A 19,249-nucleotide genomic window follows, 5' to 3' on the forward strand; every position below is an offset into this window, starting at 1 on the left:
ATAATTGCTGGTTCAGACGCTCCTCAAGCTTCAGGCGTGCGCAGGTCAGCCAGCTTCCAGGTTGTGGCTGCAGCAGGCCAGTCGTCTAATGTTGCCCGTGACCTAGCCCGTTCCCCGTAGGGCTAGATACAGGGGTTTTTGGAGAGAGTCAGTTTAAAAGGATTAGAGGGGTCACCTTTGCACGTCCAACTGCCTTCGGACTTCTTCAAACGGGAGTGATGAATCCAGGGGGTCACCTCAGCACCTTCACCGCTGTTGGAGTAGAGTGCAAGACGGTGTAAGGTCCACGCTACTTAGGACCTCCTCCCTGGACCAGCACAGCGGCGGGAAGGTAAACAGCATTTCTGTGGGCTCTGGCTTCCATCACAGTGTTCCATTGCTCCAGAAGCAGTTTAGTCCTGCTGGCCACATAACCCGGAAAGCTGTCTATGGACAAACACCGGCTCCCTCAGCCTGAAGCGAGATGAGCTCTACAACCCCATAGTCGCCTTTGACTGGACTTAACTGTCCAGAAGTCCTTTACCTTTACCTGTACTAGCCCTTGCATTCTAATTTTGAGAAGTGCTAAGGAAGAACACTGGGGCCTGTAACAAAACATTGCCAGTAAGCCATGGATCCACTCCAGGGGTTGGGGAACCAGTGAACCCTTTCGTAGGGCCAGAGGCGCAATGGGGGGCATGTCATGTGCATGATGTCATGACGTCCAGATCTCGCATGTGTGAGCATCATACCTCCCTCCCTAAGCCAGGCAGAAGCTTCCTGGGTTTGGGAAGGAGGCGCCAGGGCTCTGAAGGAAGCCCTCATGGTAAATTCAGTCATTGCCCCAGGGGATCTGGTCACATTCCCTTCTGAAACAGGATATCAGAGGATAGTTGGTGATGAGACATAGGGTCCTGGTCAGCTTCCTGTCTTCTGACTTTCCGTCCTGCGCACTGCGTCCTTCTGGCATCAGAAGCTCCCTGACTTGAAAAAAATGTTTAAAATGACATTTGTAAAGAAACCAGAAGCATTTTTGTTAGGGATTTTAGGATGAGACCTGCCATGAAAAACAAAGAATTTATTTATGTATGCTACAACAGCAGCAAGTCTTGTTAGCATAAGGATGGAAGAATGAGGAAACCCCAACGAAAGAACAATGGCAAGAAAAACTGATGAGCTATGCGGAGTTGGCAAAGTTGACCTATAAATTATGTGAGAAGGACAATTGTGACTTCAAGGAAGAATGGGAACTTTTTACTAACTATCTAAAAAAACAGCAAAATTATTTGGACTCCTTGGCAGGTTTTGAATAAACATCCACAAATTTATTAATAGAATCTATTACAGATAAGGTAATGATATGTACAACTTTCAACATGCAGAGAATAATATGTGCAAATAAATCAGAGAGGGGAGCTGAGGGAAGTCTTGGGTGGATGGGTGGGAGAGGGAGGGAGGGAAGAGGGGGAATAAAAAGGGGCAAAAATGCAATTGGTTATTTTGATGGATAATTTGTTTTGTTGAATTTGTTTAATAAAAATATTTTAAGAAGAAGCAGCAGCTCCCTGTCTTGTTTTGGGCAGGGTGGAGGGACCTAGTCAGGCCCCTGCCTGAGGTTTCCTAGTCTTGCTTCAGGGCACTGTTTATGAAAACATGGCTCCTGTCCTGGCATAAGGAACTGGCAGGACAGCAGCCCTAATAGGATCAGCAGCCTCCGCTACCTTACACTGAATCACTAGTCCAATTATGGTCTGTTCTGACTGGCAGCTGCTCCCCAATGTCCTATGCTGAGGCCTTTCTCAGTCTTGCTTCTAGCGGAGATCCTTTTACCCAGCAATGCTGGGAATAGAAGCTGCACGCAAAGCAGGTTCTCCGTCTCTCTGCCACTGTGAGCTGTACTGGAAGCACACTCACAGTATCCTGACTCCGCCCAGAATAGATTGCCTGAGGGGGCAATCCAAACCCAAGATCTGCCAGGATGAGCAAGTTAGGATCCAGCAGATACCTGGTTCAGCTGCCAATTCTTGATGCAGTCAGGCTATGCCAGCATAACTCCCATCTGAGCTGAGATTGGTGGCCCTTATGCCAGCATAAACCCTGAAAAATGGGTGCTCCAGAGGAGGGAATTTGTCCTGGATCCTAACTCCATTCGGCTTCATCACATAACCTGGCAACCCAGCAAAACTTACACTGGCAAAAGGGTGGTGTAAGTCAAACCCTATTTTAAAGGCTTGCTTCCCCTCTGCCAGACTTAGGCCACCTCAGCTACCAGCAGAGTAGACTTGCTCCTAGCAGAGTTTGGAACAGGGGAGATTTAGGTCAGCACCGAGGGTGAAAAGCACACTGCCTGCCTTGTCCCCGCCCAGCGTGGGAGCGTCTGCCCGACCACTCTTCATCCTCAGAGGGAGCCCTCCACACTCACCCAGTCCCTGCCGCTGACAGGCGACCGTGCACCGGGAGCATGCAGGGGGCAACTGGTTTTCACCCCCCCCCCCAGTATTCTGAGCCCAGAGCCACACCTCCTGCCCCCCATCACGCTATGCCATTGAATCCCCCTGAAACTCAGTGGGGCATACTCAAAGTAAGTGTGGATAGGAGAAAGCGATACAACTGTAGCCTTAAGTATATATGATGCTACATAATTCTCACCATGTCATATTCCCTCCCCACCTTCTAAATTTATACCACCACAGGAGGAAGTAGTGCTACATTTTCTGCTTTATTATTGCATTTAAATATAAGCACTCGGCGCTGTGGGTAAAAGCCTCAGCGCCTAGGGCTTGCCGATCGGAAGGTCGGCGGTTCGAATCCCCATGGCGGGGTGCACTCCCGCTGCTCGGTCCCAGCGCCTGCCCACCTAGCAGTTCGAAAGCACCCCCGGGTGCAAGTAGATAAATAGGGACCGCTTTATAGCGGGAAGGTAAACGGCGTTTCCGTGTGCGGCTCTGGCTCGCCAGAGCAGCTTTGTCACGCTGGCCACGTGACCCGGAAGTGTCTCCGGACAGCGCTGGCCCACGGCCTCTTGAGTGAGATGGGCGCACAACCCCAGAGTCTGTCAAGACTGGCCCGTACGGGCAGGGGTACCTTTACCTTTACCTTTTACTCATCGTGCATCTTGCAACCCAATAGCCTCAGAGGACAGTCAGGACAGCAGCCGCCAAGTTACATTCCATTTATTTAATTTTTTTTTAAAAAACAACCTGTCACAGGGAAAGGGTTAAAGTATTTTGCTTATTTATCATATCCCACTAACTTCCCTCTGAAAATAAAAGTTGCCAACTTTTCAAACAGCCCCTTTAGATGGAAAGAGAAGAAAATGTTAGCAGAAGGCACAGAATACTGGCAAGAGCCCACATTTTTTGTATTTGGAGAGAAGGAGAAAACAGCCCCCCCTCGTTAAGATATGAGCACTGACCATTAGGAAAGCCACTGCTAAGCCCATCCCATGTGGCTGATGCACTCTGACCTTCTGGTCTGCTCCACAAAGAAGCTTCAGGTCTGTTGTTGCAAAACATGCCTAGTATTTCAGGGGAATTCACAATGAGATCAGCGCTAATCTGGTCAAGGTTTGAAAGACTGTTTATGGCATTGAAGGGTCAGGCTTCATTTGATAATCAGTGCCAAGAGCAAAGGAGTCACCTCCATGTGATTTAGGATAATCTCTGGGGGCCTGAGTGACAGATATGACTCAGTTGCAGCAGCCTTTGCCAACCTGGTGCCCTCCAGCAGTTTAGGTGTTTTGGACCATAGCTACCATCAGACTCCAGCCGCACTGGAGGGCAAAGGATGCTGTAAATAAAATTTTCTTGCACGATCAGCAGTGGACAAACCAAATAATATTTTGTCCTTTGGGATCCATGATGTAGGTCATGAGGCAGCTCTCAGGCACTGAGCAGCATCCAAGAGCGGAGGGCCCCACATTCCAGGGAAGCAGCCTCTGAGGCAGGGAGGGGAGTCCAGTTCCACCCTGGGGCCCGATGGGAAGGATGGGAAGTCCCACCAGCCCCTTCACAAACAAAGTCCTGCTCAGCAGCTGAGTCCTACCTCCTACTATCTGGAGCACTTTTTCAAGCCCCTCTGATTTTGTACAGCTGATGGCAGGGCTGCCCCCCCCCCCACGAGGGCAGCAGGATCCGCAGGGACAGCAGAACTGGTCTGCAAGGAATGCGTTGCTCCTTGGTGTCCTCCTTGGAGGCTAGATCTGCTGCTTCCTCAGCAGAGCCCCCTCATCCCCCTCTGCAGGGGCCTCACAGGGAATAGAAGATGTTGCTGGTCTCCTGCCACCCCAAGGCGTAAAAGTGGGGGCTGGCTTTGAGATCTCCTGGGCTCTGCACCTGCCCTGGGTGCCAGCTCCAAGGGGCTAAAGCTCTTTGGAGCCCCTCAATCTTTCTCTTGAAGGGGCCCATTGTTGAGGCCAAACGCAGAGCTGAGCACAGAGCAATGTTAGAACGTCACACAATGTCGCACGCGTGACGTCAGGACACTTTGGGCCTGCTTGATGTACTTTAGAAGATGACGTCTCTGGCACTCATCAGAGTGGGCCTCTTCCCCCTCCCCCAAGCCCCTGGTGATGGCCTTCGAATCCCACTTCAACCATTGGGTGAGATGGATTTGATTCCCTCCCCTTGTTCCTGACTCCCCTCTTCTTCCCTGGCCTGGGAGGGGGTGCCAAAATGAGGTGAACCAAAATGTCTTGGGTTGGTCCTGGCTGATGGGAGGGAGGGCAGTGGGGAGGGAGGGCTGCCAGAAGGGACACTCAGCCAGAATTTTACACAGCTGGCTTCTGCTAGAAACAGCTCAAATATATATTCACTCCACAGCAGAGGTCATCAACGTTTTTAGGTCCATGGGCTCGTTTGGCATTTTGAGCGAGGGCCATAAGCGCCACCCCCTCTGGTCCCTTCTCTCTACCCCTTCCTCTTAATTAGCCTCCCTCCCCCAAGATAGAAGGGAAAGCTGCAGTCATTTCAGAACCAGTAAGTTGCTCTGAGTCGTTTCCATGAGCTCAGCAACGAAATCATCATCACCATCTCAATCTTGAAAAGCACAGAGAGGTGAAAAGGAAGTAGGACAGCAAACCTTCTTTTTCAGCTTTATGTACAGTTATAAAGGTTGGGAGCCATCCCCCCTCTCTGCCAGGGGGTTCCAGGCACTCACCCAGGGTCTGTGCTCCTTTGAGAATCAAGAGGCGGCAGAGGCTATCATAGCTTTAAGGAATATGGTTTATTCACATATTTATGCCTGTTTAAATGGATCTTACAACATGGTCATCTCAAGCGGGGCTTTCTCCCCACAGCAATGCAGCACTGGAGCCCAAGGCATCTCTCCCGGCCTCCCTTCCACCAGCCAAAATATGGATCTCCTCTTCTTCTTCTTCTTCTTCTTCTTCTTCTTCTTCTTCTTCTTCTTCCTGCACACCTTAAGACACTCTTTTCCTGTCACCTCACACCCCATCACCTTGGCCACTTCTGTGTGCCCAGACCCAAGATTCCTCTTAGATGGGACACCAACACCTTTTGTCATGTTAACGCCTCTATCTTAGTTGGCCTGCAATCTTCCCTTCAATACTCAAAATAATCAAAACACGACCATTTCTTAATTTAAAGGGTTGGGCTTCCCTTATAACACCACTTTTCAAGGGAGAAAAGGGTAACCCCCCTCAACTCCTGATGATCAAGGGAACAGAGTAATTATGTTGTTGTTGTTGTTTAGTCGTTTAGTCGTGTCCGACTCTTCGTGACCCCATGGACCAGAGCACGCCAGGCACTTCTGTCTTCCACTGCCTCCCGCAGTTTGGTCAGACTCATGTTTGTAGCTTCGAAGACACTATCCAACCATCTCGTCCTCTGTCGTCCCCTTCTCCTTGTGCCCTCCATCTTTCCCAACATCAGGGTCTTTTCCAGGGAGTCTTCTCTTCTCATGAGGTGGCCAAAGTATTGGAGCCTCAGCTTCATGATCTGTCCTTCCAGTGAGCACTCAGGGCTGATTTCCTTCAGAATGGATAGGTTTGATCTTCTTGCAGTCCATGGGACTCTCAAGAGTCTCCTCCAGCACCAGAATTCAAAAGCATCCATTCTTCGGCGATCAGCCTTCTTTATGGTCCAGCTCTCACTTCCATACATCACTACTGGGAAAACCATAGCTTTAACTATACGGACCTTTGTTGGCAAGGTGACGTCCTCTGTCGTCCCCTTCTCTTTGTGCCCTCCATCTTTCCCAACATCAGGGTCTTTTCCAGGGAGTCTTCTCTTCTCATGAGGTGGCCAAAGTACTGGAGCCTCAGCTTCACGATCTGTCCTTCCAGTGAGCACTCAGGGCTGATTTCCTTAAGAATGGAGAGGTTGGATCTTCTTGCAGTCCATGGGACTCTCAAGAGTCTCCTCCAGCACCATAATTCAAAAGCATCAATTCTTTGGCGATCAGCCTTCTTTATGGTCCAGCTCTCACTTCCATACATCACTACTGGGAAAACCATAGCTTTTACTATACGGACCTTTGTTGGCAAGGTGATGTCTCTGCTTTTTAAGATGCTGTCTAGGTTTGTCATTGCTTTCCTCCCAAGAAGCAGATGTCTCTTAATTTTGTGGCTGCTGTCACCATCTGCAGTGATCATGGAGCCCAAGAAAGTAAAATCTCTCACTGCCTCCATTTCTTCCCCTTCTATTTGCCAGGAGGTGATGGGACCAGTGGACATGATCTTCGTTTTTTTGATGTTGAGCTTCAGACCATATTTTGCGCTCTCCTCTTTCACCCTCAATAAAAGGTTCTTTAATTCCTCCTCACTTTCTGCCATCAAGGTTGTGTCATCTGCATATCTGAGGTTGTTGATATTTCTTCCGGCAATCTTAATTCCGGCTAGGGATTCATCCAGCCCAGCCTTTCGCATGATGAATTCTGCATATAAGTTAAATAAACAGGGAGACAAAATACAGCCTTGTCGTACCCCTTGATATCTCTAATTTTTATCCAACGTCCCTTCTTCCTGGTCTCGGGTTATGTCAGTCCTTTCTGACCATTACATCCAGTCCATCAATCTGGTGATCTTATGTCTGAGGCCCTTAAGTCTCTTCTAGGCCCCTTCTGCAGATTTTCTTGTTCTTGTTTGTGCTTACGCACTTCTTTGTCTTTTGTTGGTTTCTTTCGTAGTTTCTTCCCTTTCTCTTTGGGGAGTGGGTCTCCGGAGGATTCCAGCCGGTAATAATTTCCATTTTCCTTCGTCAGATTAGCCCTGACGAAGAGATTTCTCAGGAGACAGATGAGGTGATCAGGCACTCCCATTTCTTTAAGAACTTGCCATAGTTTGCTGTGGTCGACACAGTCAAAGGCTTTTGCATAGTCAATGAAGCAGAAGTAGATGTCTTTCTGGAACTCTAGCTTTCTCCATAATCCAGCGCATGTTTGCAATTTGGTCTCTGGTTCCTCTGCCTCTTCGAAATCCAGCTTGCACTTCTGGGAGTTCTCGGTCCACATACTGCTTGAGCCTTCCTTGTAGAATTTTAAGCATAACCTTGCTAGCATGTGAAATGAGTGCAATTGTGCGGTAGTTGGAGCATTCTTTAGCACTGCCCTTCTTTGGGATTGGGATGTAGACTGATCTTCTCCAGTCCTCTGGCCACTGCTGAGTTTTCCAAACTTGCTGGCATATTGAGTGTAGCACCTTAACAGCATCATCTTTTATAATTTTAAATAGTTCAGCTGGAATACCATCACTTCCACTGGCCTTGTTATTTGCAGTGCTTTCTAAGGCCCATTTGACTTCACTCTCCAGGATGTCTGGCTCAAGAGTAATTATACTGTATAGTATTAGGGATGCAGGTGGCGCTGTGGTCTAAACCACTGAGCCTCTTGGGCTTGTCGATCGGAAGGTTGGTGGTTTGAATCCCTGCGACGGGGTGAGCTCCCGTTGCTGTGTCCCTGCTCCTGCCAACTTCGCAGTTCAAAAGCACACCAGTGCAAGTAGATAAATAGGTGCCGTTGCAGTTGGGAGGTAAATGGCGTTTCCATGCGCTCTGGCTTCCGTCATGGTGTCCCATTGCACCAGAAGCAGTTTAGTCCTGCTGGCCATATAACCCAGAAAACTGTCTGTGGACAAACGCCAGCTCCCTCGGCCTGGAAGCAAGATGAGCGCCGCAACCCCAGAGTCGCCTTTGACTGAACTTAACCATCCAGGGGTCCTTTACTTTTTCCTTTTACTGTATAGTATTAATTTGGGCGTGTTCATGGTCTCACTGTGTGTAGGCAGCCTGTGTCTGGACTTTACCATGGGGCATGCTAGAATCCCCCCCCCAACTGCAAAAAAACTTCACAGATGACAGTAGAGGCACTACTCTCATACTCTGAATCTATGTCTGAGTTACACATTGCATGTACTTTATTATGTGTGTGTTTTATTCAACTGACCAAAAGAGTTTTAAAAAAATAAATAAGGAAGTTTAATAATCTCACAGTTCTTCTTGATTATAGAACAGCTGCAATTCAAATATATTCAGCAACATTTACTCTCTGTTTCAGGGAGCAGACATAGTTCCTTTAGGGGCATTTAATTCTGCTTCTGCATAAATTTAGCAAGGGGAGCTGGTTGCTGATATGGAGATAAAACAATAAGGGAGCTTTCAGGGGCTCCCTTTCTGAGTTTGAGGCTGATATTAAAAATTACTGGAACAGGAAAATCAAGTTAGACTGTTCAGCGTCTCTTCCTTCCCAGCTCCTTCAACTGTTCCTCATAAGGCTTGGTTTCCAGACCCCTGTTCATCTTGGCCACCCTCTGCACATGCTCCAGCTTGTCAAGATCCTCCTTGAATTGGACACAGGACTCCAGGGAGATGCCATTGTAGTCCTTGAGGAACTTTGACAATACTCACTGCTAGATCAGCTTTGACAGCTTCCATGCTGGTCGAGCTCAAAAGGCCCTGCCAGGGGCTGCTATGACTCAGAAGGCAAAGTCCAGATGACCAAGAATGAACTGTACTTGCCTCAGGGGAGCCTCCCTCTGCTTTTGGCCAGTCAAATCACACAGGCCTTCCCCCTCTCCCCTTCCTACAAATCCCTATAAATTCTTATTGTTATTGATGCAAAATACCTTTCACTTACACATCATTTCACATCTGTAAAAACTAATAATTTTGGTATATACCGGTACATTTGACAAAACTTTAATATATTTTGAAATGTGTTTATTGTTGTTTTATTTTTATTTTGTATTTCATGTAATTGTTGCATGTCATATGCCACCGTGTTAAATAGTTTAAATAGATGAAAATGAATAAAAACTAGGTTAGAAAAAAAGAAAAAGAAAAAAACAATGCCCAGCTTTCAAGCCCCTACAGGCCTGATGCAAGATTTCCTCTTTGTCAGCTGCTCAACACGTGGGAACCCAGCAGGCAGGCGCCCGCCACCTCCTCCTCGCAGGAAGCCAACCATCATGTGGGCGCTCAAGAGTCCTGCAGCCCAGGCTTTTCCCCTCCTACCTCCGCCTGGCTGGCTGCAAAGAGAGGGCCATCTACTCACCACTTCTCCTTCCTGTTCCTGTGTGATCAACTCTCACACAGTTCCAGCCACAGTGTGTGTGGAGAGAGAAAGCAGCTGAAGCAAAGTTCACTGAGGGAAGGTGCCTCTGAGCAACTGCAGAGTGCCTTCACCTCAATTACTCAGTTACCCACAAACATGAAATTAAGGGGAGGTCTTCTAGACCTAAGGCAGGGACTCCCACAGAGCCTTAAGCACATCTGGACACATTTTTCTTTGGACATAATTCACTACTAGCGTCTATGGGAGAGAGTGCCCGTGAGCACATGCAGATACCTCACCACTGGGTATTCTGAGCCTAGGGGGTCTTTTCTGACCTCATATGTATATGGCAGGGCCCCTCCAGACCAGTGGGTTATTTTATTTCGCAAGGTGTATCCTGCTCCATACCACTGGTGCCAGAATGGTGCATTAGTGGGAGTTTCATTCTGCATGGTTAGTTCTGAGATGCTCCCCCAGTGCTACTGTATTACTGCCATCTGGAGGGGCACTCTTGAGGTATAGTGCACGACAAAAAAGCAGCCACCTCTGAACATTTGTGGTATAAAAGGCTACAGGATTTCAGCAAGAAGTTATGGGGGGAATACACTGATTGGAAGCAAAGCAGTATGACTACCCCCAAAGTTTTGCAGGCTGCACAAATAGTATTGAAAGCGGGGTTGCATATACTGGAAAGGCCCATAATCTGCTAAAGCCTGAGACCAACATACATTTAAAGCACACCCACCAGGAACTGTAGTTTGTTAATGGTGCTGTGAGCTGTAGCCCTGTGATAGGGTAAACTAAAGTTCCCAGGAATTGGGGTGTGTGGTTTAAATGTATTATGCATCCACAACCCAGCTATTTCTTAAGAGCAATAGCAGTGAATAACCCTTTAAAAATGCTGTGGCAATCCAGTCTAAACAAAAGAAGATGGGAGCAGGAATCTCACAGAAAGGGGAACAAACTTAGCCCCTTATCTTCGTAAACTTATTTTCCATCCTTCACTCATCCAGTTCTATCTCCCTTCCAAAGGTCTCCTCTTCCCTCACTTGCTTTAAGCCCCTTATCAAAAATCAAGTTTTCTGGGAAGCCTTAGAACTTTGATCCTTCTCTGCATTGTATACTATTGCCAAATTTTTGTGGTTGAAACAACCCCATATTCTTCCTTGTCCTCTCCATGCCTCCATTTCTCACCCCAAGACACACACTTTCATTGCTGTTTCCCTGTCTGTTCCAGACAGTAAGCCCCTCAGTGTAGGAATACGCCATCTCTCCTCTTAGATGGTGCTATATAAATTATAGTTTCTGTTGTTACTGTTTTTGTTTTTATTAAATGGTGGATTAACATCTGGCGTCCATCTAACCACCCTGCAAACTGCTCAAATGAATTAAGATAAGAGCTAATCCACACTTCCGCTTGAACCATGCCTGCAAAACATGAGTCTGAGAAGTTTTCCCCTTGCCCCATTCCTTTCCCAGGGAAAGCCTGCTATTCAGTGCTAAATGGGAGCAGCTGTCAATCCAGATGAAACCCGAATTGCCCTTTGATCTGACTGAGTGCTAAAAAGCAGTTTTTCCGGGGGGGGGGGCAGTGGGAGAAGAGCCCTAAACACATGAGCCCTAAACGCTTTCTGAACAGGAGCAGACATCTGGTTTCGCTGCTCCTGGTGCAACATGGCGTTTATACTCTCCGCACCACGCCCAGCGGTCATTCCCCCTGTGGTCACTTCTGTGGATATCTTTAAATCTTTTGCTTTTTGTTCTCCTTTTTTAAAAAACAACAAACAGCAACAGCGGCTGTGAGGCAGGAGGCTGCCCCTGATCCAGACTGAGGATACAGCATTCACTGAGGGGAAGAATTTTAATACCTTTCCTTTGGCCGCTGCACCATTTCTCTACTGAAACTCCCCCCTCCCCCCCTTGCTATTTGTTGCAAATCATAGCTCAGTTGCTTGGCTACATTACAACCGCTTTCTGTGAAATCAAAAGCCCATATGTACAGTGGTTACAAACTTAATTCGTTCCGGAGGTCTGTTCTTAACCTGAAACCGTTCTTAACCTGAGGTGCGCTTTCGCTAATGGGGCCCCCTGCTGCTGCTGCTGCGCCACCACCATATGATTTCCATTCTCATCCTGGGGCAAAGTTCTCAACTCAAGGTACTTGAAATATACTCAGAGTCGCAAAGTGATTTCATGCTCTTTATTCAGCTCATAGTGGTGAGGAGGAATGAATGAAAGTCCCCTCAAAGTATCTGCTTTATATACATTGTTTACACAATGGGCTGCACATGATTGGCTAATTCCGGAATTCTACTGTAAGCCAATCAGGTTGTGGATTCACTTCTATCTGGAGCATGATTGGGTAGTTCCTGCCAACCAATCATACTGCTGCATTGTTCTAGGACCAATCAGACTGCTGCATTCTGAATCCTATTGTTCTAGGACCAATCAGACTGCTGCCTTTTGGATCCTATTGTTCTAGGACCAATCAGACTGCTGCAGTTTGGATCCTATTCAACTCAGTACATAACACCCCTCCCCTCTAAGTTCCAGTCCTGCCCGGGAGGTCGCATTCATAGTCCTCGAGGTACGCCGGCGGCCTACGTGTGCGTTGCGGCCTGGGGTGTTCCCTGGTCCGGGGTTCAGGTTCTGGCTCGTGTTCCAAGGATGCTGGCTGTGATGGGGCTGTTTGGTCTGGCGCAACCGGCTCGCTCAGTCGTGGTTCTGGTTCTGGTGTCCTTTCGGCCTCGCAGGTCCTCTCTGTATTTACTGATTCTGCCTCTCCTGCTGGCCCCTCGTGCTCTATGGGCCTCACTGCCCCTCTGTTCCCTTAGCACTCCTCTGCCCTTTCCTCCTCCTGGTTTTCTCCCGGGAATCTTCGCCGTATCTGGTCGCAGTGGCGGCGCCAGCATTGCCCCCCATCCGTTAGCACCTCATACGACACGGGGCCAGTGACCCTGGTGACTGTGGCGGGTACCCATGCTGGGCCTGCCCCAAAATTCTTTGAGTACACTGGATCCTGAGCCTCGAAGGTCCGGGGGTTCTTGCCTTCCCCCACCACTACCTCATCCTGAGCTCTATTGGGGTGAAGGCGGTCCAATCTGATTGCAAGGCGCCGACCCATTAGTAGTTCAGCGGGGCTCCGGCCAGTCGTTGAGCTGGGGGTGCTGTGCTGTGCTAGAAGGAATGTGGCAAGGCGGTACTCCCAATCCCCTTGCGTCATGCAGTGAAGGGTGTCCTTGGTGGTCCGCACCATGTGTTCTGCTTGGCTGTTGGTGGCAGGGTGGAATGGCACCGAACGGATGTGGCGGATGGCGTTCTGCGCTGTGAAGGTTTGGAATTCTCCTGACGTAAATGCAGTCCCGTTGTCTGAGACGAGAGTGTCAGGGAGCCCGTGGGTTGCAAACAGCCTGCGTAGTACCCGGATGGCTGCGGACGTAGAAGTGGACGGTACCAGTGCGACTTCCAGCCATTTGGTGTAGGAGTCCACCACTATGAAGAATGTTTTCCCCTGAAAGGGGCCAGCGAAGTCCACATGCAGGCGTGACCATGGTGCTCGGGCGGACTCCCAGGACTGGACTGGGGCCCTTGGGGGATCTGGGCGGGATTCTTGGCAGGCCTGGCAGTGTTTGACCCAGGCCTCTATCTCTCTGTCGATCCTCGGCCACCACACATAACTCCTGGCAAGGGTCTTCATTCTTACTACCCCTGGGTGTGTCTCGTGTAGGGCTGTGAGGACCCTTTTGCGGAGGGGCTGGGGAACAACGACCCTGCTTCCCCATAACAGGCACCCCTTGTGGGCCGACAGTTCATGTTTGCGGGTTGTGTAGCCGGCGAATTCTGGCCCGGGGCTGCTGCTGGGCCATCCCCTCCACACCCAGTCCAGGACCCGGGAGATGACCCTATCTTTCTTGGAATGGTGTGCAACTTCTTGTGCCTGAATGGGGCGGTCGGGAAGCAGCTCCAGGCTCATAACCTCTTGTGCAGGTGCTGGGTCGGGGCCTGTTTCCGGTAGTGGTAGCCTGCTGAGGGCGTCCGCATGGCCCATCGCCTTCCCCAGACGGTGAATCAGTGCATACTGGTAGCTGGCAAGGAAAATTGACCACCTGAGGACGCGAGGAGACAGCACTTGGGGGGTCTGCTTTTCGGGGGCAAACAAGCCAAGCAACGGCTTGTGGTCAGTCACCACGGTGAAGGGCCGCCCGTACAAGAAATCATGGAATTTTTTTACTCCCTTCATGATTGCCAGACCCTCCTTGTCGATTTGCGAGTAGTTCCGCTCGGTTGCGTTGAGTGTCTGGGAAAAGTATGCCACTGGTACCTCTCTTCCATCCGGGAGTTGGTGTCCCAGGACAGCGCCAATTCCATAGGGCGAGGCGTCGCATGCTAGCACCACCGGCAGCCTCTCGTCGAAGTGTGCCAAGACCGAGTTTGAGACAAGCAAGTCCTTGACTGCCTGGAATGCGGCCTCCTGGCACTGGCCCCACACCCAAGGGGCCCGCTTGTCCAGGAGTCTGTGTAGGGGCTCCGCTACCGCCGCCTTGTGGGGAAGGAAGGAATGGTAAAAGTTCAATAGTCCCAAGAAGGCCTGAAGTTCAGTCTTGTTCTTGGGCGCTGGGGCATCACAAATGGCCCATACCTTGTCCCCAGTCGGGTGGACCCCTTCTGCGTCCACCATAAATCCCAGAAAGTCCACCTGAGGCACTCCTAGTAGACATTTTTCCCGCTTCACCTTGAGACCCGCCGTCTGGAAACGGTGCAGAATGGTGCGGAGGCGGTCCTCAAACTCCTCTGGTGTGGGCCCGGCAATCAACACATCATCGAAGAAGGGGGTGACACCAGGAATCCCTTTAAGTAGAGAGTCCATTAGATTCTGGAATATGCCTGGTGCCACGCTGACACCGAATTGCAGCCGCTTTACCCTGAATGCTCCTCTGTGCGTCACAATCGTCTGTGCCTCTGCTGTGGCCTCATCTACTGGCAGCTGTTGATATGCTTGGGCCAAGTCCAGCTTGCCCAAAATTTTCGACCCAGCCAGGGTGGCAAGAACATGGCTGACCACTGGCACTGGGTATGCATGGGCCGTGAGGGCCTTGTTTATGGTACATTTGTAGTCTGCGCAGATGCGGACCGAACCATTAGGCTTGACGGGTGTGACGATTGGGGTTTCCCAGGGGGCATTAGGCACCGGCTCCAGCACTCCTTGCTCCACGAGCCGGTCCAATTCCTCGTCTATACGGGGTTTCAGGGCGAACGGGACCCGGCGGGCCTTGAGCCTGACCGGTCGTACTGCGGGGTCAAGCTGTAGAGCAATGGGGGGGGGCCGTATACTGTCCCAATTTCCCATCGAAAACCCCCGGATATTCCTTGCATATGGCGTCCACGTCCACTTGTAAGCTAGTTCACCCCGGTGACGGCTAGCCCCAGTGGTCCAAACCATGCCAATCCCAGTAAGCTAATGTAGGGGTCCTTGACCACCAGCAAGTCCAGTTGCCGCGTCCGCCCTCGGTATTGCACCCTGAAGGTCCCCACCCCCATTGTGGGGACCTTACGTTTCTGGAAGTCCCGGAGGGTGAATGGGGCCGGCCTGAGTTTGGGACCCCCAGTAGGACACAGTTTCCTTAAGGTCCTTGCCGAGATTATGGGTAGAGTTGAACCCATGTCAAGCTCCATGCGGCATGGGGCCCCCCTCTATCTGTACGTCAACATAAATTTTCTCTACGTTGGAGTGGGGCAACTGGTATACCTGGAAGTCCGTGAGCTCTGTCGAGTTGCCTTGGTGCGTTGGGCCCCGGGACCTGGGGCTCTTGGATTGGTCATCTGATGCCTGGTGTCGGGTGGGCCGAGCCCGACACACCCAGGCGATGTGTCCCGATTTGCTGCACTGCCTGCACTCTGCGTTGCGGAAACGGCAGGTCCTCCTCTCTTGACTTTCTCCACAGCTTGCGCCGTTCCCTCCTTCTCGTTGAGGCAGCTGTGGTATGTGGGCTGCTTGAGTGCGCTGCTGTACTCGGTGCACCTCCTCCCTGTTGGATCCTGAGTCGTCAGTGAGGTCTTCGTGGTGGACCCTCGGTTGGGACGGCTGGCTCGGCCGTGCCTCTTGCGTCGACCTCTCGGCAGCTTCCGTTGCCAGGGCCTCCTCCAGAGCGACCTGGAACGTTAGGTCCTTCTTAGCGTAGAGGCGTCGTTGCAGCTTCTCATCCTTCAGGCCACCGACGAGGTGGTCACGAAGCATGTTCTCCAGCTCTGAGAAATTGCAGAACCGGGCGGCTTGGCGGAAAGAGGTCACAAACCCAGTTATGGTTTCCCCAGGGGCTTGCCGCTTTGCGTAGAAGGCATTTCGACGAGCCACCACTGAGGGCTGTGGCGAAAAGTGCCCCTTCAGCTGTTCCATTATTGTTTTGTATGGAACAGTAGTGACGTCTTCAGGCGCAAGGAGAGCCCGGGTGATTTCAAACGTCTCCTCTCCGCAGACGCTGAAGAATATTGCCCTCTTCTTGGCGTCTTCTTCATCGGTGACCCCTTTGGCTTCTAGGAGGAAGGTGAAACGGGAGGCGTACGCTTCCCAGTCTCCAGATGCTGGGTTGAACGGCGAGAAGCTGCTGTCGGTTGCCATTCTGAGTTCCTTGTGTCCCGGAGCTGAAGCCTGGATACACGGTGCGAGGCAGCGGTGCGGCAGGTGGCGGTGCTGCGGTGCTGTGTGTGACAGTCAGCTCAGCGGGATCCCACCTTTGTCGCCAGTGAAATATACTCAGAGTCGCAAAGTGATTTCATGCTCTTTATTCAGCTCATAGTGGTGGGGAGGAATGAAAGTCCCCTCAAAGTATCTGCTTTATATACATTATTTACACAATGGGCTGCACATGATTGGCTAATTCCGGAATTCTACTGTAAGCCAATCAGGTTGTGCATTCACTTCTATCTGGAGCATGATTGGGTAGTTCCTGCCAACCAATCATACTGCTGCATTGTTCTAGGACCAATCAGACTGCTGCATTCTGAATCCTATTGTTCTAGGACCAATCAGACTGCTGCCTTTTGGATCCTATTGTTCTAGGACCAATCAGACTGCTACAGTTTGGATCCTATTCAACTCAGTACATAACACCCACTAACCCCTCTGGCCGATCACCCACGATTCCAACATGCAGCACAAACCTCCAGATAAAAACCTGGCAAGTCAAAGGCCTACACTGTCTAAAAGACTTCTACAAAACAACAAACCCATACCAACACAAGAAATACAAGACAAAGTAGGGGACACCCAAATACCTTGGCTAACACATCGTCAACTACATGTCTTCTTAAACAATCCAGTGGCAAAATCAGCAACCACTAGGCCCTTGACCACCTTTGAAAACCTTCTCCTGGCAGCAGCAAAAGGATGGTATCCACAATATACAAAATACTGCTCAAAATCCCCCTTGACGCAATCAAAGAACAATGGGAGCACAACATAGGGTATGAAATTAAACCCACCCAATGGACTAGAATGTGGTCTAACCCTCTCTTTAAGTCCTTGTCGCCAAAAGAAGGGAATTCACTCAGAAACTCACCTACGGGTGGTACTCAACACCACGGAAACTGGCGCTGATACACCCAGGAACCTCACCAAGATGTGGGAGAGGCTGCACCTCCACAGGCACATACCTCTAGACGTGGTGGGAATGCCCTAAAATCCAACCCTTCTGGACATCAGTCCTCCAAGAGATATGCAAAATAACTAAACAGAATTCACCCCAGAACTGGCCCTACTGAACATCTTCCAAGATCATAATGACCACTCACATTATACAGAGCTTATAACCCACCTACTCTCAGCAGTCAGAAGCCTCATAGCCAGACACTGGAGAGACCTGTCAGGAGTAAACATGAACCACTGGTACCAAATCGTATGGAAAACAGCCTTACTAGAAAAGATAACCAACAGACTGAAACTGACACAGGGAAAAATAGAAGAGGACGCCTTCACCCCAGTATGGCTCCCCTTTATCACACAGCCCAACAAGACAACGACAAGAATCCACCGATAGTATACAAATCATTCTGGCTAATTTGACCCAACAAGCCCTCTCCCCCCCACAAATGCAAACAAACCCCACAGCCGCCAACCACAGGCAACCAACCACCCCCTGCCCCCCCGATACCTCTCACTACCAAGGAAATGTAATAACAAATAGAAAGAGAACCTACCCAGGTGATGCTGACACAAAACCCCACATGCACACTATACAAAACAAAATAAGCTTCTCCACCCCAGCCCTCCTTTCCCCACCTCGTCTTCCCCAACCTTGTACAGTGGTACCTCAGGTTACATACGCTTCAGGTTACATACGCTTCAGGTTACAGACTCCGCTAACCCAGAAATAGTACTTCAGGATGAGAACAGAAATCGTGCTCCGGTGGTGCAGCAGCAGCAGGAGGCCCCATTAGCTAAAGTGGTGCTTCAGGTTAAGAACAGTTTCAGGTTAAGAACGGACCTCCGGAATGAATTAAGTACTTAGCCTGAGGTACCACTGTACTGTACTCACAACAAATGTAACTGATTTGTAAGAAAGGCTGTACAACCTGAAAAAAGAGACAAGGCATGTACTTTTGTAAACCAAGAGACTCATTTAAAAAAATATATATATATTTTTAAGATCCCAACTCAGGCCTTTGTATTTCTACTAGTGGGTTGATGGAGGGAAGCCCACCCATTTGCCATCTGACACAGAGACACTGGCTTTGTTACCTTAATGGCCCAAACTTAGAGGGCCATTACCTGACCAGGAAGCTAGCCTGGCTTTTCCAGGAATGGATCTGTGCTGCATCCAGGAACTAAAACAAAAAGATTGAACTAATATGACTTTTAATCATAAATAATATTTTGAGACTTAATAATAGACATGAATCAAAGTGCTTATAATTTTTTTAAAAAAAAGATTCAAGGTGAGGTTCAGTTAGTGAGTCCTGGTAGTGGAAGCCTTGCAGAAGGATTTCTGCTCTTTTCTCTCGGTTCCCAGTATTGCTGGGGGTGGGGAGCCCTGGAGCAGTGCAGTGGGGGGAGCGGGGAGGATCATTCCATCTAGCAAGCCCAAATGCCTCCCCTGACAGAATGATCGCCTTAGCAGACGGCTGAAGTCCGCTCAGTAATTTCCAAAAAACTGTCCGGGGCTGGTTGGACAAAGGAACGGCGTGAGACACCAGTTGGGGAACCCCCAGGGGAAGAAAGCGCAGAGCCCAGGGACTGGTGGGGGACAACAAGGAGTGGCCCGAGGGAGAGGACTGGGAGAGGAGGTGTCAGAAGGGCCTGGTGGCATCAAGGGGCAGGGGCCTGGCCTCGGGTGCCCCTAGGACCCTCGTTATTTTGCCAGAGAAGAATGTGTTCGTGCTGTAGAGGTTGTGCTCTGAGTAGCCCACGCAGCTTTTCCAACTCTACAATTCTATGACTGAACAGCTTATTATTGATTATTTAATGTCTACATTGCTGAATTTATTTAAAAATCTCTACGTGGTATACAAAAACTGAAGTGACAACAGGCACTTACCGTATACAGAGTATTACAAAAATATGCTTCTTTTTAAAATGTCACATGAATACAAAGTTACTATTACAAAATTATTATAAATATATAGTCTATGATTCCAACACGCCCAGCAATTTTCAAGTGACCCATTCTTACATACAAAATTTGAGACCTTAGGGAATTTCCATGGGATTTTCTCAGTTGGCTAATTTCTCGGGAATTTTGTTGAAGTGAATGAAACACTCAGTTTCCCT

General features: G+C 49.6%; 1 protein-coding gene across 1 annotated transcript in view; it reads right to left on the reverse strand.

Moving 5' to 3' along the window:
* Positions 1–322: 322 nt before the first annotated feature.
* The window catches only part of LOC128405215 (sialic acid-binding Ig-like lectin 5), a 53,216-nt gene continuing 34,289 nt past the window's right edge, over positions 323–19,249 (reverse strand). The window contains exon 5 of the mRNA XM_053371619.1: positions 323–963. Within this exon, the coding sequence (XP_053227594.1) occupies positions 812–963 (152 nt within the window). The 3' untranslated portion in view covers positions 323–811. The remainder of the gene's footprint in view (positions 964–19,249) is intronic.

The sequence above is a fragment of the Podarcis raffonei genome, chromosome 17 (assembly GCF_027172205.1).
Source record: "Podarcis raffonei isolate rPodRaf1 chromosome 17, rPodRaf1.pri, whole genome shotgun sequence".
Lineage (NCBI taxonomy): Eukaryota > Metazoa > Chordata > Lepidosauria > Squamata > Lacertidae > Podarcis > Podarcis raffonei.